Source organism: Ovis aries, chromosome 7 (assembly GCF_016772045.2).
Source record: "Ovis aries strain OAR_USU_Benz2616 breed Rambouillet chromosome 7, ARS-UI_Ramb_v3.0, whole genome shotgun sequence".
NCBI classification, from domain to species: domain Eukaryota; kingdom Metazoa; phylum Chordata; class Mammalia; order Artiodactyla; family Bovidae; genus Ovis; species Ovis aries.
The window spans coordinates 50,774,005-50,796,120 of NC_056060.1; the positions used below are offsets into that span (position 1 = coordinate 50,774,005).

The 22,116-nt window shown below is 43.8% G+C and overlaps 1 protein-coding gene across 7 annotated transcripts in view; it reads right to left on the bottom strand.

Annotated features, from left to right (window-relative positions):
* Positions 1–22,116, bottom strand: part of MYZAP (myocardial zonula adherens protein) — a 134,892-nt gene that overhangs the window by 53,231 nt on the left and 59,545 nt on the right. For 4 of the 7 annotated variants that reach the window (XM_042252395.1, XM_042252394.1, XM_060417888.1 and 1 more), the window contains 5 exons: positions 20,964–21,116; positions 15,554–15,679; positions 14,458–14,586; positions 10,358–10,437; positions 8,813–8,918 (listed from right to left, as the gene is read on the bottom strand). In XM_042252395.1, the coding sequence (XP_042108329.1) occupies positions 8,813–8,918; positions 10,358–10,437; positions 14,458–14,586; positions 15,554–15,679; positions 20,964–21,116 (594 nt within the window). Of the gene's footprint in view, positions 1–256; positions 4,458–8,812; positions 8,919–10,357; positions 10,438–14,457; positions 14,587–15,553; positions 15,680–20,963; positions 21,117–22,116 lie in introns of those variants that run through there. The other 3 variants (XM_060417890.1, XM_060417889.1, XM_012181465.4) reach the window with 1 other exon arrangement.

Consider the following 22,116-nt stretch of genomic DNA (forward strand, 5'->3'; position numbering starts at 1 on the left):
CACTCCCACTGATGTATGTAGAGGGCTGACTTTCCTGCAAACTTTAGCACAGAGGCAGGGGAATGGGAATATATAAAGACAGTGGCGCAAAGCAAATTACTTCAGCTTGATAAAGGCTGAATGAAAAAAGTCAGTGGTGGAAGGATGGACTATTCAATGAATGGTGTTAGAGAAACAAGCCTTCCATGAGGGAATAAAAGGTGAAATTTCTATTCATACTATATACACAAAAAATAAATTCCATACAAATTACTCCTTATTTGTTCAATAAAATTTATTGAGCACTTGTTTTATGCCAGTGACTATTCCAAGTGTTGGGGATACAGACATGAATGAAACAGACAAAACCCACTGCCCTCAGAGAGCTTACATTCCAGTGGAGAGAAAGAGACAATACATAAACAAGCAAAACAGGTACGTGTAGGATATAGCACAAGATGATAAAGTGTTATGGAGAAAAACAGAGTAAGGAAGAATGATGGGCAAGAACGTGGGGCGGGGAGGGGGAGGCGGGTGGTGATTACAGACCTAAAAATGAAAAACACAACTCTAAAACTTATGACAATTGAGACACACAACACAGCACAAAAAGACTGATAATTTTATAACAAAATTTTTAAAATGTGTACATTATACGAAACCCCATAAACAACCAAAAACCATGAACTGGGAAAAGATAATAGCATGCAATTAGTTTGATAAACAACTAATATTGGCAGCATACATAATTCCTACAAATCAGCAGGAAAAAAAGAAAAACCACCAAACAGGAAAATGAACAAAAGATGTGAACAACCAATTTATAAGAATGGGAGCTTGACTGCTGAGAAGTTTAGGGTCAATTTCTCTAGTTGTAATGAGCAGTTACCAGGCTGATGCAAATTAAAATTAAGCCAAAGAAATATTATTTCACAACTGGCTAAAATTATAGTCTAAGAGGTGGTGAGGATGTGGGGAAATCTGCCCTTATACATGACAGGTAGACGTCTATGCACACTTTGGAGAGGGACACAGGTGAGACTGTGCCAACCCCAGTCCCTGGCAATTCCTCCTCTAAGTTTATTCCCTCGATAAGCATAGACACATGTACAGTATTGTTTGTAAAAGAATAAAAAATTGGAAACAAGCTAAATGTCTATCAAGAGGATACATTATAATATATTCAGATAGTGGAATATTAGAGAGCCATCAAAATGATTAATTAAGATCTAGTATATGGAACAACACCAAAAACAAAATTGGGGAAAAGAATAAGTTTCAAAATAAATACAATAAAATTTATTTATACACTATATATAAAATTTTACACACTGTTTTACTATTTATTTGTATTTTGTCCACACAACACAGCATGTGGGATGGTTCCCCGACCAGGGGTTAGACCCAGGCCCCTGTGATGAAAGCACCAAATCCTAACCACTAAGGCACCAGGAAACTCCCTGCATACCTTTTTAAACCCAGAAACTAAGCTATATATTGACAATAAACATATGTGTGTGTAGTAAAAGCAGAGAAACATGGTCTGGATAGAGGCCAGTTGCCTCTGAAGGAAGCGCTGGGGCAGGATGGGGTGGAGGGTAAGAAGGACAAAGATTTGAAATGGGAGGAGTAAAATGAGAACTTCTTTAAAGTTCTTTATTTAGGAAAAAAATACAAAATATGCCAAAATGTTAATATCTTTCAATTCCAGAAGAGAGTACATGGGTTTTATTTTTATTATTCTCCATATTTAATTTTTTTCCAGTGCCTTCCCTGGTGGGCCAGCAGTTAGGGCTCCGCGTTTCCAATGCAGGTGGCACAGGTTCAATCCCTGGTTAGGGAGCTTAAGACCCCACATGCTGTGCAGTGAGGCCAAACAAAACAAAAATTATAATTTTTTCCAACTGCTAAAAAAAATAAGCAAAGAACGAGGCTAGCTTTGGAGTCAAAAATCTGGGTGTGGGCCTAGCACCGTTGTCACCTGTGGAGAGGCTGCAGGCAACTTATTTTTTTAAGACTAAGCTTCAGTTCCCTGTACTAAAAAATGGTGCTAATAATACCGCCCACAGAGAATTAACGTGGCATGGGAGCTCTAGATGCACAGCCAGGCAACACGACAAACACCCACTCTCTGAGAGTTACTCAGATGAGAAGCACAGTCACAGAGACTGCCACGGACAGAGTGTGAGCTTCCAAGTCTCTGAGAAATATATCTGAGCCAATCAGAAACGATTTCAACAAACAGAAAGTGGGTTCAATGACATTTACAAAGAAAAGACCTTCTCCCTTGAAAGGACAGTTCGAATCGTGAATACAGTAACCAGTACCAGCAGTACCATGAACCTGCAATATTTCAATAATGCATAGAAAAAAGGCTTACATCTGTGTGAGCTTTCTGACACCTTCTAAAACCTTCACATTTTACATCAAGCATCTAAGATTTTTAAATCAAGAAGTGGCTACTACAGTGTTAAACACCAGAATTGAAAACTGTAACATTTTCAATTATTGTAAATTCGGCCTCAGCTTATGAGTAGTATCTCCTTGGGGTAGGAGTGTGAGCAGCCCTAGGACAAAAGTATAGCCTTAAAAAAGAGTTCAAGGCTTAGGATCCAATTAAGTGTTGGGAATGGGGTGGTAGTGTGAGTGAGGGCGGGGGGGACAGGGTTTGAGCACCTAACTCATGTTTGATGTAGTAAGTCAAGTTCACACCATATCGCTGTCCTGGCAGGAGCGGTAAACTGAGGCACATGGGCAAAGGCAAGGAGGAGCAGATGGAGGGAGGTCCTGAAAGGCAGGGGACCCAGATCTAAGGAGGTCCCCAACCAGCCCAGGAGCCAGCATCAGGCCAAGGCGGAAGTACGTGGGTCATCTAGTTAAGGCAAAATTTCGGAGGCACTCTCAGGGTCTCACAGACAGCCTCAGCCCCTCACTCACTCTCTGCCCCACAACAGAAGGCTCATCTGGCCCCGGGACACTACCCATGGCCCAAAAGAGAGAAGGAACTCCCAGGGCAGGGCAAGAGCACACAGTCCTAGGACGGAGGCCCACATGGGTGCCCCACTTTCTCCAGAAGTCATTACATTCCCTGGTTTGATATTATTTCACTTTTTGAAGCTGAGTAGCGAGTCTACTCCACTAGAACAAATGCTAATAACTTTTCCACCACAGACTCTGAAAAACAAGAGGGCAGTAGTGGAATCTCTAGAAACAATGCAGGTCCCTATGGTAGAATGATATCTAGATGAGCAATTCTCAGATCCGACTCCAAGCTCCCTGGTGGATGTTGGGAAACCCGGCAGAGTATCTGGGGATCTGCATTCAAACAGAACACTGGCAGAGAGTAAAACTACACCGCCAGTTCACTACTCAAGTGCAAAGTTATCCATGTGCTCCCTTTCTGCTGCACAGAAACATCTAGACAGAGGACCAAAGCCAACTACCTGCCCACTTGGCCACAGAGAAGTGGATGGAGTGGAAAAAACTACCCAACGTCTAAATGACACCCACCCCCTTGATGAACCCACTCCAATACTAGGCTAATACCACCCACTGACTATTATTACCGCTGCTGCTACTACAATTCTCAGCAACACTGTTTAGTTGAGATACCAGGGCCTGTGGCTGTCTCAAGGCCTCTATAAAAATATAGCATGCATGAAGGATATTTCACGTCAATATATTGGGTGAGTCAAAAAGTTTGTTCAGGTTTTCCTATAAGACGTTATGGACATTTCAGCCAAATACATTTCTCTTTTCATCAGATGTACTTCTTTTCATGAAGTGAGTTGAGCTGTGTATTCATGGTGATGGAAGCAAACCAAACGTACTTAAACGAGAGTGCTAAGTTGACTAGTGTTGTATCTTGATTCAGCAAGACATGCTCAGGGCCACTTCCCACATACAAATATAATCAAGAGACAGAGATACTTGGCTGCTTCTGTATTTCCTGGGGTGTGATCAGGTGGGGAGCACTTCCTCCTGGAGCACTGGAGTTCTTCGAGGCTGCTTCCCATCTCCTTGGCAGGTGTCCTTGATAGCTTTTCCATAAATAAGGCTTCAGTCTCCAAGATCTTAGGACCAGCCTCCACCTGGCACTTTTAAATTATATTTTAGTACTATCTTTCACCACAGTTCCTTCTTTGATGTCTAGGAACCCATGTTGCTAGAAATACTCTGTGGGTCTTGGAGTTCTCTTGACTGTAGTGTCAGGCCATAGAAGCTGAGGTTACAGAATGCGGGTGTTTCCACCAATAAGAGCCCTACGTCATCACATTTTCCTGTCAATAGCATGTCCTTCGTGTTTTGTTCATCCGCTCATCACACATACACACCACCTCTTCCCAGCAGAGAGAGTACAAGTGTTCTTCTAACCACGAACAGTGAAAGCAACTGCTTCCAACCCGGAGCAGGCTACCATTTTGTTATCTTCCAAACAGCCGGAGACTAAATCTGGAGAAGAGCTCGTGGGACATGATCTGGAAACAGGGCAATTGAGCGGGTTAGGGTTGTGGGCTCATGGCCACGGCTCCTTTCCCCTTCCCCCAGGTGGCTAATTATCTGAATCTTCTAAACACAGGGTACTTGGTGAAAACGTGTTTTGCACTGTACATTTCAGCACGCCACACCACACAAGAATTTTAAAATAAATTGTGTGCTAACAAATGATGGATCCATTTAAACGGGAAGATTCTTGGAACCGAGAGAATTTAATTTTTAATTGCTTTCCTCCAGATAATTTTCCCCTGGGCAGAAAGCTGCTTTGATTGGCAGGGGACTGGGCCTTGATGAGAGCAGGGAAGGAGGCGTCAACCCCCTGTTGACTGAAGATATTTAAAGGTATGTCAGGTGTTCACTGCTGGGGCTGTAGGTTTCTTGCAGCCGTGTGCTCATCCCTGATCTCCTGTGTCCTTTAGCAGCAAGCTAAAGAACTCTACCTGATTTGAGACAAAAGACCCAGACCGAAGACAGCTTGGCAACAGAAGACTGAAGCCCAAGAAGCAAGGATGACTGGAACTCAGCTAACACCAGATAGTAAGATCCAGGAGGGCAGAGCCACTATCTGCCCCGCCCCCAACTGGTGCCCAGCCCCAGCAAAGAGAGAGTGCAGGCAGGGATCTGGTAAATGGATGGATGAGTGAGTTTCTTCATGACTGTTATTTTTTTCAGTGCCTCTGTATTTTCTGGAAAACTCTTGAAAGTCTAAAAGGGGCATTTTGGGGCGTGTGTGCATGTCTATTTGTCAGATCCAGAACTAGTCAAAAGAACCAGTGGTGGGAGGGAGATGACCAATCCCTGATAAACAGCACAAAAGGAGACTTAATTGAGTACAAAGATCTAGCTAAGTGGGGGTATCTGCTCTCACACTTCACACAAGATACTCTGTATCTTTTCTCAGTGAACTTGACCCGATAAGATATATATTAATCCTTCATTTCAAAAGGGCCCCCTTTTACACGCACAAATCCCTGTGGAAGTGTACTGTCCCATACAATGAAAAATCATTATTGAGCTAAGGATGGCAATACCAAGATTGGTTAGTTTTTACTTAGTATATTTTTAAGAAATTACACTCCACTGGAGTGGAAGTGAATATACTGCTTAACATGTCAGGATTCAAAGAACCTCAGTAATAACACCTAGATGTTTTGAGAAGAAGGAGCGTATCATTTTAATAAACCAAATTTCTTCACAGACATCATGACTCAGATGACAGCAACGATGGATGGGGACTGGAATCCTGCCCCTGTTGAGTATGAAGCCGTCACAGGGACAGGCTTCCAGACTTCATGGAAGAGAGGGAAACCTGTCCCTAACACTGGTGACATGTAAAGGTTGCCTCTATCTTCCAGTCAAATTTGCCTCCATGTCTGGGTGGCTGGAGTTCACAGAAAGCACTTCTCTTCTCAAGCCAGAGTTGAGGAGTCCACATGACTAATTCAGCCACCTAGATTTTTCAAACTTTGGTCCAAATTTAGAATATCTTTGCTGATTTCATTCATTATGCAAAGCAGTGAAAAGGCTGAGATCCTACCAACAGCACCGCCTAGTAAACAATAGAGAATCCTTTATATAGTTTCTATCTTGTCTTCTTCTCTCCTCATAAATGCATACCTGATTAAGGGCTAAATGCCTTTCAGGGCAGCCAGTACTACAAATGTTTCCTTTATGTTGAACAGAAAGCTGAAATGTGCCTCTTTGCAAGTGCCACCCAGTGGCTCCAATCTGCCTTTGCATTGCAATACAAACGAAAACATATTACCTCTTCTCCATGACAGTTTTCCTAAGATGTGAACTCCCTTCTCACGTCTCCCCGTGGCCATCTCCTGTCCAAGTCCTTCAGCCATTCCCCGGATTACTAGAGTTCTAGGGTTCTAATACTTCCCAGCCTCATCCTGGACTTCTTAGTGTGCTCATTCATCCCTTTTCCATGTTTCTAACTTCTAAAAAAAAGTTAGAATTGGCTACAGTGATTGAGAGTTTAAATCATCCTCCTGTTGTATGAGTTAACATGGCGTACAGGACAAATACCTTAATTCTTATTACCTGATAGAAGTAATTTTTAGTTTAAATTTAGAATTAAAGCTCTCCTTCTCTGTCTCCACCTAACTGTTGAAACCCAGCTGGCCCCAGCTGGCCTCTGAAATTTCAGCCTGCGATTTCACTTCAATGGTTGGTCTTTCAGACATCATTGGCACTTAGAATAGCTATATTTGGGAGATATTACATCAGAGACACTAAAGCAAGATATGGACAGTGATCTTTAGATGCTTCCTTATTTGCATATATAAATACTCCCCTGTGCTCTGCTAAGTCATTTCAGTTGTGTCTCTTTGCAACCCTATGAACTGCAGCCTGCAAGGCTCCTCTGTCCATGGGATTTTCCAGGTGAGAATACTGGAGTGGGTTGCCATGCCCTCCTCCAGGAGATCTTCCAGACCCAGGGACCGAACCCCCATCTCTTACATCTCCCTGCATTGGCAGGTAGGTCCTTCACCACTAGCACCACCTGGGAAGTCCTAATTATTCCCCTACTGCTTTCAAGTCGGTATGTTTATTAGATTCCAGAAGTAACTTAGAATTCTAAACTTGAAAATGTATTTTTAAAAAGACCAATCAGGGCTTCCAGTGTTCAGCGGTGAAGAATACACCTGCCAACGCAGAAGACACAGGTTCAACCCCTGGCTGGGGAAGATCTCAGGGCAACTAAGCCTGTGTGCCACAACTACTGAGCCTGTGCTCTACAGCCCAGGAATCGCACTACTAAGCCCTCATGCCACAATTACTGAAGCCCACGCACCCCAGAGCCCAAGCTCCACAAGAGAAGCCACCACAATGAGAAGCCCTCACGCTGCAACCAGAGTGTAGCCCCTGCCCGCCGTAACTAGAGAAGCCCCACAGAAGCCCCGAGCAATGCAGACCCAGTGCAGCCAAAAATTAAGTAGATTATTTTTTTAAAAAAGACCAATCATTAAACCCTTACAGAAGAAAACTGAATCAGAAGCCAATGCACATGAGGTTTTGTTCACCATTCTCTAATATTAGACAGGGAAACAATACAGACAGTACCCTGTGGTGAGGCGGGAGAAATGCAGTATGCCACAGCCAAGGAGCCCCTTGGGGAAATGAGGGGCAGCCGGCTGCAGACACTATGAGTGTGGAGTCAGAAGCAGACTGCCACGGTTCCTGAGATGCTAACTGTGACAAAGTGATGCTTTTCCTTCGGAAACACCCCTGACATCTACCCAGTGCTGATCCAGGGCAAGGCCTGCCCATCACTTCTGCTGGCAGTGCTCCTGCCCAGCGGGGCCAAGGGACCGCGAAACTGCATCAGGATTTCCTCATTTGAGTGCCTGCTCCCTCTTCTCCTATTCTGCTCCACTCAGGCCAATCACACTGTGTTAGTGGGTTTCTCATTTGGGTGAAGATTTTATCTAATGTGTGTTTATCCTACACACAATTGAAAAAGGTGTCCCTCCCCATCCTCACAATTCCCTGACTTTAGCCCCACTCAGAGCTCCAACATTTTAGAGATTAATTTAAAAAAAGATATATGTTTAATCTATCATATGTGTAAATTATTAGAAGTAGATACTTTTCATTTTAATAATGCATTAACAAGTAACTTTTCAGAGTTGTGCTTAATATAAGCACACATAATGCTTTTTTCAGTTTTTCTGCTGCCGACCAAATGTTTAATTAAAACGAAACCTTTTCTTTGCAAGTTAGAGAATGAGTCCCTAGGGAATCCTTATAACCTTGTTAGTACTAACTGCTCTTGTTTCTGATTTTTTTAATTGAATAAGAGAAAGATAATATGTTGTACACAGCATGGATTTTCTCCTATGGAGCATACAACAAGAGAGAGACAGGTTACTATAACACAACTTAAAAGAAATTTTTTTTTCCTCCTAGAGAAATATAAATGTTCAACTTACCTGTTTTTTCATTTAGAAAAACAGGATAGTAAACTATGTCCAACAATTAGTAAGCATGTACCTTGGTTTCATACTATACAGTTTAAGAGAAAAAGGACCCTTTGGTCCCTGAGCTGAAGGCACCCACCTGCATAGGGGGGTGAATTAATGAAATGTGCCTCCCAGCTTTCTTAACTGTAACCTTTTGATCTGGAGAGAGCCCTCTTTTAGAGGGATCATCACTAGTTCAAAGGGGACATATGAGGCGCTTCTCCTTTGGGCCAAGACAGCAGTGGCCTGAGCTAGTTCACTGTGAACTACAGAAGACAGAGCTGAGAGTCATATCTGTCTCTGGGGCTGAAGAGTCCCCACCACAGGAAGCAATCTCACGCCCATGACTCTTCACAAGGACTTACCTCCTCAACCATCTGCTTGACTTTCTTCTGCTGGCAATGCACCATGTCATCTAGGTGTCGGATCCGCTCCCGGAGGCTGGCTGACGCCTCCTCCAGCTGCTGATACCTAACACAGATAGAAGACAGAGCCAGTGAACCCTTGACCAACGCAGCAACACTAGCACACGAAGTCACCGAAGTCACCGCTCAAAAGAAACACTGCCCAGAACAAGATGCACTCTTCCTGCTTTGTATGTATCCTAGTTTATTAACCACTGACCAACCACCCCCGCTGAAGAAGGAACACAGGACCCTTTTTCAAATTCCCACTTGCAATTTTCACCCTGTGTAAAGACAGTTAATTTACCTCCCAAGAGCTGAGAGAGAATTTTTTTTTTTGCACCACTTACAGACAGATATGAGAGACTGTTTCTTTGGGGGTTAAAACAACATTGGAACATCCAGTAATTGCTACAATTAGGAAAACAGAGAAGAGTCTAGCAACACAACAACATATCTGAAATCAAGTGGCAGAGTACTGGGAAAGCAGGAATTACAGTTGTTCCACACCATTTATTTTGAGAAAATGGGAAATATGCTGAAACACCCTTCCTCCATCAAGACAGAATAGACCACCTCAGAAAATATTTCATGTTTAAAAAAAAAAAAAAACCAGCACAGATTATCCTCAGACTACTTGGTTCAAATAAACCCAAGAAACCCAGCAAATGGACTCTTCCTTTGGGGCCACTAAACTAGAACTCGGACAAAGGGTCTGGTGGTCTGCTTACCACTTCCCATCTTTGCTGGGTCCCTCCTTAGCACAACCTTAAAGACTAGGGAGGATTCCTAGAACTCTGCAAACTCTGATGTCACGTAAGAGGAAGGAGAACAGGTATTTTTCAGCATACATTGTGGCAGGCAGTACAGCCAACAGTTCTCTCACAATAATAACCCAATGAGATAGACACTATTAGTATCACTTTAATTCATCCCACTTTAAAAAAGAATTCTTATTTTACAGAGAAGCAAAGGATCTCAGGCAGATTAAGTAACTTGCTCAAATGCTCAGCACATGCCAACCTCGTTTCCCTTCACTAAAGGGCCACGTGTGGACTCTCTGCCTTCTGGTTTCCAGAATAGGCAGTTCATTGCTCCTGCATTTCCCATGCAGGGCTTTATACACTCATAGACAAGGGACAAGGCAAGGTTTCACTGAAGAATGTTTGGAAACAAAGACATTGTAAAATTCGTTTCCACGGCAATGGTATTAGTCACTGTTGAGTTTTCTCATCAACAAGGTGCATCCTGTGGAGCTCAAGATTATGAGGAACATTTACAGACAGAACTTTGGCACTAGTGACAGGCACTGACGTGTTCCACTGTTCTAACAACCACCCCTGGGCTGCAAGATGTGGCTGGAAGCTCCCAGTCCAGCGTTTTACATGTTATCAGTCTGCAATGAGTGATAACCAAACAAACGAAAATGCAAGGACCAAGTGAGCCCACACAAACACAGTGTGTCCACCATTAATCCATTATAAAACAAAGGACGGTATATCTTACCTTTCTTTGTTAGAATCAGTTATTTCCACTGACATTTCTGTTTCATGCTCCAGGAGTTGAAGTTGAAGTTGATGGCGTTCCTAAAACAGACAGACATTAATATTTAACCAATGGATCCCCAAGTTGGCTAACGAATGTACAGCAAGCAACTCCAATACTAGTCAGTTCAAATCTATGTGACACCTATGGGCTTTTACACACTCACTCACTGGAGTCAGAACAAATCTCAAAATTTCAAATTTGCTAGTGTGTATTTATAGACGTATTTATGTGTTAGAGACAAATAACATGGGTAAGCCATTCAAGATTTATCTTTTAAAAAGTATTTCATCAGCCAAGGCTCAGATGTCTTATGAAAATTTACAGTTCTAAATAATGATAATCAATACTCTAAATGAACAACCTGTGATACTACGAATTTTTTTATTATTTTCTGAATCCTCAGGAGGGTCTGGAATTCTGTAATATTCTATAAATTAACTGGGGGTAGTGTTTACACAGCTGTGTTTACTTGTAAAAACATACTGTAAAAATCAGAATAAATGTGCTGCAATGACCTCCACATTCTAATCCCTGAAACTTGCGAACATGTTGCCTTACATGGAAAAAGGAACTTAGCAGACATGATTAAGTTAATAATCCTGAAATGGGGATGAAATGGGGAGATTATCCTGAATTATCTGGTTGGGCCGTTATAGGAAGAAGGGTTAGAGTCAAGAGATGGACACAGGCTGGGAGGTGCTATAATGCTAATTTAGCAGCTGGAGGATGGGGCCATGCGCCAAGGAATATAATTAGTCTCTCAAAGGGAGCAAAGGCGAGGAAATGGATTCTCCTCTGGAGCTCCCAACAACCCTGCCCACACCTTGATTTTAGGACTTCTGACCGCCTAAAGATGGTAACTCTATGATGTTTTAAAGCCACTAACTGTAGTAAATGATTGCAGTATCAATAGGAAACCAATAAGTTGTGCATGTAAGATTTGTACAGGGATTTCCCTGGTGGTCCAGTGTGGCTAACACTCTACATTCCCAATCCAGAGGTCCTGGGTTTGATTCCTGGTCAGGGGACTATATCCCACATGCCACAACTAAGGCACAATGCAGTCAAATAAATAAATATTTATTAAGAAGATTTGCACAAATTTCTGTATAAATTTAGTTTACCTTAAAAAAGTAAAAAGAATATGGACATTTCTTTGAACACAGTGAAAAATATTAATAAAGGTATAGTGTCGATTACCACCAAAATTGCACCAGAAATACATTACAACTGTTAGTATGACAAATTTCCTTAAAATGAAATTTATCAAATCCTGCTCACTAATTGAGAGGAGACTCTTCTGCTTGAGGGCTTTCTTTAAGTATGGCTGTGTCTCATCTTTACCCTCAGAAATTCTGCCTAATAAGCTCTGACTAGTTATACAGATCCCAAACTTCTCTCCCACCAAATATGAAAAGCAAACCCTTGAAACTTGAACTCCCACAACTTCTGAAGCTGTCAACAGTAGCAGACAAGGGATAGTCAGAGAGGGAAGCAGTACAACACTCTGGAAGGGAGGGTATGTTATCATTAACATATTCAGAATAAAGGGAGACCAACTTTTTCGTGGGGTTTTGTTACTTCTTTCAAATCTCTACAGTGAATGCACAGACTAACTGTCCCCATGGTTTCTGCCACTGGCTGGAAATTTACATGAGCCCTGAAATAACAGTGGTGAATTCTTAACAAGTGAGCCTTCCCTCCAACTCCCCAAAAAGCTGTCATAAAGTAGGACAAGGCCTGGCTTACAGTATACTTTAAATTTTGATATTTTCCTAAGTTGAGGTACAACAAATCTTAAGTGGACACTGCACAATCCCTTGACATATCTGTATTCACGTTACCTGGTGGAACCACCACCAAGATCAAGGCATAGAGTACTATCTATTCTGCAGAAGAGTCTCTGATAGGACATACTCCTTAAAAGACTTTAACTGATGAAGAAAAAAAGAAAGCTGTTTTGGACACAATGTTGAGAAACAGTAAATTAAGGGGTACAGCAGAGAAGTCATTCAAAAGTACATGGTTTGTCCTCGAGAAAAATCCAAAAATATGTGAGAACAGGATACAAAGTCTGTAGGTATGTTGTTCACAACGTGTGACAGAGGTTTGCCATGGTTCCTGCTCTCACAGATTTAGCCATGAAGGGCAAAAAACAGTAAATGGCCACATCTAATCTTAGCTACCTAAAGCAAGCGTTTTGCTAGCCTAAATGAGAAAAGTTACGAGAAAGGACAACAGATTCTCAATCACTAGAGAAAAAGCCAGGAGGACGTGGGAACATCTTATGCCACATAACCGTGGGGAGGGAGGGCCAGCCTTACTAGCACTCTAGCCCCCCAGCCACAAACCCCCATGCAGGCTCCACATGGACATCAGTGGGAAAATGTTGGGAAGTTTCCAGAAGCCCAAGGAGACAAAGAAACTAAGCTATAGAACAGGTCCAGCTGAAAAAAAAAAAATGTTAACACCAGGGGCAGACATTTATGCAAGTCACAACCTAAAAATCAGAGCCACACATTTTTTGAGCCCCTACTCTATATATGCCAGGCACTGCCCTAAACATGTGGCCTGGATTTTTCTTGTTGACTCCTCACAAAAGGCCTAAGAATAAGAATTACTATTATCAACATTTTACAGAAGAGGAACCTGAATTTGGAAGAGGCAAGTAACTTCTTGCAACTAGAAAAAGAGGCAAGACTCAAACCCTAGGTTCGTGTGATTCTAAAACATGGACAGTCTCTCTGTCTGTGAGTGAGAACCACCCGCGCACCTGGCTCCTGTTTGCCGCAGGATAGCCTGTCACTCGGGGGGAGTGTGCTTTAACCAGCACCTTCTGCTGTTGCAGGAGCGAGGCAATGTAGGGGAAAGCTTGCCTGCATTCCAGAAAATGCCTTCACTGCCCAATCATTACAACCACCATCTACAACCAGTACTGATGTCAGACCTAACCATGCCACTGATCTTCTCTTCAAGACAAGGTAGGATTCTGCTTTCCCAGAGGGCAGAGGTGAAATTGTAACTGACTCTCTATTTGTTCAAGTCCATCCCCTCAAAAGATATTACGTAAAAGAAGAGCCCCCTGGCCAGCTGAGAAGCTCTGTTTAAGGCTATTCCCACCTTCCTGGTCAGAGGAGTGTAGAGGGGACCAGGCCACAGACACCATAGGTCAGCCCTCTTCTCAGAACCAGCCGGAAGCCCAGCTGTTGGTCCTGCTTCCCGTCATTTCCCCTCCCTCCATCATTGGCCTGGGGATTCCCAGAGTCCAGTGTGGGCCACAGGATGCCAAGGGGTGGTCTCAGCTGGTCCCCCTCTTTTGTAAACTCACACAGCTAGAGAGCCACTTCCTAGAACCCACAGCTCTGGTACTCAACCACCACTCTCCCTTGGAAGTCAGCTGTCACTTGGTAAAGGTCATCCTCCCTTCATCTTTCTTGCTTTTTCTCTTTCCGCTCTCCCACCTCTCCTCTTTTCTCCACTTCTCACCTCATTTCTTCTCTCTCTCTAGACAGGCTCATTATCCCAGCTGAGCTCCTGTCTCCTGCAGGCCTCTCCCTGCTCCACCCCCACCCACGGAGAGCAAAGTCCCCTACTCTGACGCATAACCAACCCTTCAGACCCCGGTCCCAGAAACAACTGGCTTGGGGTGTCGACGTAACATGGAAATAGGGCTTGACTGCCTGCCAGGGAAACCAAGTTCATGCTGAGGGCCCCAGCAAAGCAGGGCTGCTAAAAGATTAATTTCTGTAAATAATTTTGTATGTAATGATGTTAGAAGCATCAGAATTTTCAACATAGGAACACTCAGGACTTGCTGAAACTTCCATATACTTTACTCTTTGCTATCTCTTTTTTTTTCTAGATTTTTAATTGGAGGACAATGGCTTTACATCCATATACTTTATTTTATAGTTCTGTCTTTGTTATTTCAAGTCACAAGTTGTAGGAATGAGAGGGATCTGCGGTGAGGGCTTCTCACACCTTTGGGCAGGCCTGAGGGGAGCTGTTACCCTGCAGGGAGGCTGGGCAAGGGCCCTGCGGGCTCCAAGCTGTGTTACCTTCTCCATGCGCTCAATCAGCCTGTCCAGCTCCCCGATCCTCTGGTCCTTCTCCTCGAGGCTGATCTCTGCCGCCTGCATCTTTTTATTGGCTTCTTCAATGGCTTTCAGAAAACTATTGGTTTCTTCCTGCAAAAGAAACACACTCTTCTCAGAAGAGCATGCAGTCACTACCAATCAGGGTTCAAACAGCTCAGGCCTTGCTAAATCATCTTGTCTCTTTAGAAGCATGACCCGGCATGACCTGGGAGCCTAGAAGAGTCTCAGAGAATCATGAACTCAAATTCCATGATTCCGGTTCTAACCAATGAATAAAAGACACATTGCAAGGGCCTAGTTATCTTTCTGCCTTTTTCCACCACCCTTAAAGAAAAAAAGAACCTACAAATGTTACTTATCTCCTGACAAGATGCTCAAAGTATCACTGTATTTGCCAACAACATAAAGGGAATTAGGGCTGGAAGTGGAATTGAATGCAGAGTGCCCAGATCTTTCTCCCAAACACCAACTCAGTCAATTATTCAGCACATGTACTAAGCCTGTGGGGACACAAGATAAGGCAGATCGAGTCCCTGTCCTCAAGGAATCGATGCTCTGCTAGAGAACCCAAGATCGGAGATGCACAGCCCAGCTCTAATAACAGGGACAAGAGAATTCCACAGCAGAGAACAGAGAGAATGGGCTTCGCCAGGACAGGGGACACTTGCAGCTGTGTGAGGAGGAAAGACTTCATTCGTGGAGATGCTGGCATCTTCAAGACTCTCAGGGACCATAAGCAGGATGGGGACAGGGAAGGAGGAGAAGATGCGGTAAGGAAATGCACAGCTGCAGGTAAGCCAGGATCAGCCTGGATGTGGCAAATGGTCAGACTGGCTGGAGAAAGGGGTGTACTGAGAGCCAGAGGTTGAGGGCTCCTTTAAGCAGGGAGGAAGGTGAGTAAAGGGAAGGAGAAGGGAGAGGAGTGAGAGGCACATACTAAACCCATCTTAGAGTCCACTAACTCACCTCCGAGCACACACCTTCCCATTTAAAGCTCACCAACAATAATGCACCCAACACTCCCCGGTTGTTCCATCAGCAGGTGGGACATACACACCAGGAGAGCCTCCTTCTCCGCATTGTGCCGCTGCTGCTCCTCCTGCAGCTTCTCTTCGTACTGGCTGTACAGCTTCCGGGTCATCTCTCTCATCACCTCCGCGTTGGCTTGTTGGGAGGATTCCACCTGCAAAGAGACTCACTTCAGAGCTACAGCTTCAGCAGGTTCTGGCGAATCGCACCTTACACTCTGTATGTGTCGAGCATGAACTCACAGAGGAGTGGGCCCAGGGGCCAGGGCTCTGCAGGGGACAGAGGCAGCAGGAACTGATGGGGAAAGAGATAGAAGGAAGAAGGAAAAGGGATGAGCAGGTGCATGGAACGTTAAAAGTAGCCCTGTAAATTTATTTACATGATACTAATATTATCAGGAAAAGGTGTTCCATGAGTGACTTTTCACAAGGTAGAAACATACTTCTCTATCAACACTGCACCTCAAATCTAACTGTTTTAAAACTGAATTCTCTCTAAAACGTGCTCCACTGTCTTATTTTTTCTCTATGTGTATTTGGCTGCGTTGGGTCTTAGGGCACACAGGATCTTTGTGGCTTCATGTGGGATCTTTCACTGTGGGACACGGACTCCAGTTGTGGCACACAGACTCAGTAATTGCAGCGGGCAGGCTTAGTTGCCACACAGCATGTGAGATCTTAGTTCCCCGACCAGGGATCAAACCCATGTTCCCTACATTGCAAGGTGGATTCTTAACCACCAGGGAAGACCCTGCACTGTCTTATTAACCCCTTTCTTCAGTGTCTTTTCCTGGGTAATGTTATTTTGCTCCTGAAATTTTATCATACTTTATTCTATCAGTTTTAACAACCCTTTTTCTCTAGGTAATATTGTTGCTGTTCAGTCGCTAAGTTGTGTCTGACTCTTGCAACTCCATGGACTGCAGCATGCCAGGCTTCCCTGTCCCTTCACTCTGCTAGATAATATATCCTCATTCTAACTGGCCTCAGAAAGACATGCTTCTTGAAAGCCTTGAGTACTCAAGAATCTAAGCAATTTGAGTTATAAATCATGAGGGTATTCTCCCACAAGGCCTTCTCCTCTAGAACAGCCTAAGGCTGTGCTGAACACAATCTGAAAAGCACAGATTCAAATGAAAACAAATTCACTCTGTTGTGGGATGAAAATAAGACCACTACATTATCAGAATTGGGTCAGAGCAGGATAAACTATAAAATTAAAAAATGAAAAGGTTTGCTATATGAAGAAAGAGGGAATAAGAGAGGAAAGGGCAGATACAGAGGTTCTATTTCTTACACTTGTTTCATAGAGCTGACTTTGAAACAAATAATTTACCTGATATAAAAATTAAATTTTAAATAATTATCTTGTTTAATCATTTAAACAATTAAATTGTTAAACAATTAACAATTTTAAACAATTACCAAGATCATTCACTGCGAAAAGTAGAGTCTTTTCAACAAATAGTGCTGGGACAATCGGATTTGTCACATACAAAAGAATGAAGTTGGGTCCCTAAAACACCATATATAAAAATGAACTCAAAATGGATGAAAAACTTAAAATGTTAAAGCCAAAACTACGAAACTCTTAGAAAGAAAATTTGTGACCTTTGATTAAGCAATGCCTTCTCAGATATGACTCCAAACGCACAACTGACCAAAAAAAGATACATAAATTTGACTTCATCGATCTTCAATATTAAAAACTGCTGTGCTTCAAAGGATAGCATCAAGAAATTGAAAAGACAACACAGAGAGTGGGGGGAAATTCTTTCCAATTATACATCTAATAATTTGTATCCAGAATATATAAAGAATTTTTACAACTCAACAATAAAATATAAATAACCCAATTTTAAAATGTGCAAGGGATCTGACAGACACTCCAGAAAAAATATACAAATGACCAACAAATGCATGAAACAATGCTCAACATCACTGGTTATCAAGGATGCAGAACTACAATTAACTACCACTTCACACACACGAGGATGGCCATAATCAGTAAGAGAGTAACCAGTGTTGGCAAGAATGGGGAGAAACTAGAATGCTCCTACATGGTATGGTGGTAGGAATGTAAAATGGTGTATGCCTACCTCTACATTACCTTTCATATGTTTGACATTTTCCCCCCACGTGCATACACCAAAAAAAAAAGTTAAGTCAGAAGAGCAGGAAAGCCTTGGAAGAGAAGGTGCCACATGGAATTGAAACCATCTTATTAGCTGCACTCACCAATCAGTCCCTAGAGAAGACTTCAGCTCATGTAAGAAATCTGGACTCATCCTTTCCATACGTTTGTGCTTTCCCTACTGTTGCAGTTGGAAATGTTCCCATGTTGTTTGCTGAACCTAATCTGGGGGCTCCTGGGGGCTTGCACAGACCCAGCTTAGGAGATGAGAAAAAGTAAAGTGGGCAGACAGGCATATGTTTGGGGTGGCTGCTGCTTCCTTTCTGCCTAGGCCCTGCCCTCGCCTGTAAAGCTCAGGCCATTAATTTTATGCCTCTGAAAGTGTGTTTGTGTCTCTTCCCTCCAGCTGATTGCTAATTCAAGAGAGCTGAGTTAGCTGGGTAGATAATCTCTATATAAGCAAGGTATACTACAACCTTAAGAGGTGACATGATGTTTATTCCAAGGACTGGACCAAAGTCTCTCCCGATGTCCTCTACATCTCCTTTCTCATCACTAGGCAAGTTTTGCTGCCAAGAAGCCACAACATGGGAAATCCCGAACAGAGATTATCACGAACTGAGAGAGACCCAGTGTGTGCTGTGCTTCATCTCCACTTTGAGAACAAGCTCTGTCCCTCATGGCCTGCTGACATTGCATCCAGGTTATGTGAAATACTGTCACTTCTTAAATTGCTATTTTGAGGTAAAGCATTAGCTTCCAAAACACAATTGTAAGGCTGGGTTAGAGGCTTGGTCTCCCTGATGGCACAGCACTGGAACAGACGGGTGTGGAGCATGGATGGAGAGAGCAGACACTGAATACGTATTTGTGAGATGAATGACCACATAAAGATCCTGCCCTGGGGGACAAACTCCTAACAGTCACTTCAGAATGTTTCAGCAACAAACCCCTTTTTTTTGAAGTAACTCTTGTGCGGAAATACAATACATGAAAGCATAAATAGAAGAACAGCCCTGTTTGAAGTGAAAGCAGGGAGGAAATGACTATGTAGCTCCGTGGCTCCTTCCCCTCCCCCAGGTGGTTGTGTTTGGCCAAGTGGGTGGTGATGGCAGGGCCCATGGGCAGCCATCATGGAGACCACGCAGTGTGGGACAGCAGCCTGTCCTCCCCATCAGTTGCCCCGTGGGTAGACCTTACAGAGATGACCATGTAGCCCAGGCTATTCCCCTAATTATTAACAGCACTTCCTTTCACTCCCAAACATACTCAGTCGTGCAATAAATCATGTGAGTACACAACCTGTATATTGTTGTGTACTGTATATTGTCTGTATATACTGTATACTGTATACATACTGTATATCAAGGCTGTATATTGTCACCCTGCTTATTTAACTTCTATGCAGAGTACATCATGAGAAACGCTGGGCTGGATGAAGCACAAGCTGGAATCAAGATTGCCAGGAGAAATAACAGTAACCTCAGATATGCAGATGACACCACCCTTATGCAGAAAGTGAAGAACTAAAGAGCCTCTTGATGAAAGTGAAAGAGGAGAGTGAAAAGGTTGGCTTAAAGCTCAAACATTCAGAAATCTAAGATCATGGCATCTGGTCCCATCACTTCGTGTCAAATAGATGGGGAAACAGTGGCTGATTTTATTTTACGGGGCTCCAAAATCACTGCAGATGGTGATTGCAGCCATGAAATTAAAAGATGCTTACTCCTTGGAAGGAAAGTTATGACCAACCTAGACAGCCTATTAAAAAGCAGAGACATTACTTTGTCAACAAAGGTCCGTCTAATCAAGGCCATGGTTTTTCCAATAGTCATGTATGGATGTGAGAGTTGGACCATAAAGAAAGCTGAGCACCAAAGAATTGATGCTTTTGAACTGTGGTGTTGGAGAAGACTCTTGAGAGTCCCTTGAACTGCAAGGAGATCCAACCAGTCCATCCTAAAGGAAATCAGTCCTGGGTGTTCATTGGAAGGACTGATGTTGAAGCTGAAACTCCAATACTTTGGCCACCTGATGCAAAGAGCTGACTCATTTGAAAAGACCCTGATGTTGGGAAAGATTGAGGGCAGGAGGAGAAGGGGACGACAGAGGATGAGATGATTAGATGGCATCACTGACTCAATGGACATGAGTTTGGGTAAACTCCGGGAGTTGGTGATGGACAGGGAGGTCTGGCGTGCTGCAGTTCATGGGGTCTCAAAGAGTCAGACATGATTGAGCAACTGAAGTGAACTAAACACAACCCACAAGACACTCTCTTCTAGAACAGTCTAGGCTGTGCTGAACACAATCTGAGAAGCCCAGGTTCAAGTGAAAACACAAATTCATTCAGGAAATAATTTGTTGAATGACTTCTGGGAGCCGTTTGTGGCTCTGCTCCTGGCACTGGGTAGGAACTCTCACCAGAGCCAGGAGCAGACCCACGGATGAGTGAGGGCTCCATGCTTCACATACGGAAGGAGCACTGAGACCTCCAGGGCCTTAGAGGCTGAGCTGCAGAATAAGCCAGACCTGAGGGCTGGAGGGATACTGCCCAGAGTCCTTGATCACCCATTCACTTTCTTCCAGGGGGGCCCTCAGCTCTTCATTTTCAAACCAGACAAAAAGGTCTTGGGATCTAAAAAGGAAGCTAAACAGCCAAGCTTCTTCTTTAAATAATTAATTTTGGGATTGTCCTAGGTCTTCGTGGCTGCATGCGGGTTTTCTCTAATTACAGTGAACGGGAGCTACTCTTTGTTTTGGTGCTCAGGCTTCTCGCTGCAGTGGATTCTCTTGTCATGGAGCACGAGCTCTAGAGCGAGGACTCAGTAGTTGCGGTGCACAGGCGTAGTTGCCACGTGGCATGTGGGATCTTGCCAGACCAGGGATCAAACCCATGTCCCATGCATTTGGCAGGCAGATTTTTAACCACTGGACCACTGGGAAAGTCCAAACACTGAAGCTTCTCAAGCCCCAAACTTGCAGGCATCTCAAGGGCCCTCTCAGTACATAAGGGCAGTGCCATGATGAGGTCTCAGCAGCTGAGGCCACTGAGATCGAGGCAGGAGAGCCCAGCGGGGTGTGTATGGGGTGCCCCCAATCTGCACTGACAGCTCTGAACACAGAAACCCTCTCAGTGCCGTCAGGTCAGATCCTGCGGGGTTGGCCACAGAAGGGCGCCAAAACCCAACAGAGAAGAGAATGGAGAAATCAGAATGGGAGAGCTGATGATGGAAGGAGAGAGAGGAGGAGGAGGAAAGAGGTGGAGGGAACGGTGAGCAGGAGATCCATGCTCCTGTATCTACCTTCATTTTCAGCAGCTTGTTTTCAACCTGCGCTGCATCTAACTGCCTCTCCTTCTCCCGCAGCTTGTCCATGGAGGCTGTGTACGTCTGCTGCAGATTTCTGATCTGATCCTTGATGTTGCTGTTCTCCAAAGTAACATCCACGAGGGTTTTCTGATAGGATGAAAATAAAAACCAGATCTAGCGGTGTGAGAAAACTGGCCAGACCACACCGGGACATCCCTTTGTCATTAACCATTGAGGGAGACATCAGCCACAGGAGCTACAAGCCCGGGCCCCTGGTATTAGAGCACCTGAAGGCCCCCTGGTGGCCAGGAGGTCTGCTGCCCTGTACTGAAGCCAGCCAGCTTCCCCATAACTCCCCATCACTGCTGCCAACACCACGTGCCACTGCCTAGGATGGATGGAAATGGATCAAACCCTTTTCCAAGGAAAAATGCTAATGATACATAATTTCACATGTAAAGAAATTGGGTTTGAAAACAGTAAGTACAGAAGAACCCCACTTTGAAAAAAAAATTCATAAGCATCTGTTCAAATGCCCGGGGGAAAAAAAAAAAGACTAGGAGGTTGTAGTTCTTGCTATTGTTTCGTCACTAATGTGTCCAACTCTTGGAACCCCATGGACTGTAGCCCACCAGGCTCCTCTGTCCATGGGATTCTTCAGGCAAGAATACTGGAGTGGGGGGCCATTTCCTTCTCCAGGGGATCTTCTCAGTCCAGGGACTGAACCCATGTCTCCTGCACTGGCAGGCAGATTCTCTACTGCTGAGCCACTGGGGAGAGAGGAGAAGACTAGGAGAGTTACCCAAATTCAAATAACTGCTTTCACTAGGGACAGGAGTATGGATAGTATTAACTTTCTTCTCTGTTAAAATCTTCTACATTTTCCAAATTCCTAAGTCAGAAAACAAAATAGGTATTTTATAAAAAGGAGGTATTCCCCCTTTTTTTAAAAACAGGCTGTTTACTTCAGTACCTTTAGACGAGCTGCCAGAATAGCAACAACATGGCTGAGGCTACAATGAGGCTGCAGGAGCTTCACATTCCTCCCTCAGGCAGAGAAGGGTGGTAATGAAGGGAGGACAGGCAACAGAGTCTAGAACAATTGCCTGACAAGTGTCAGATGCCTGATGCTCATTAATCCAGACCG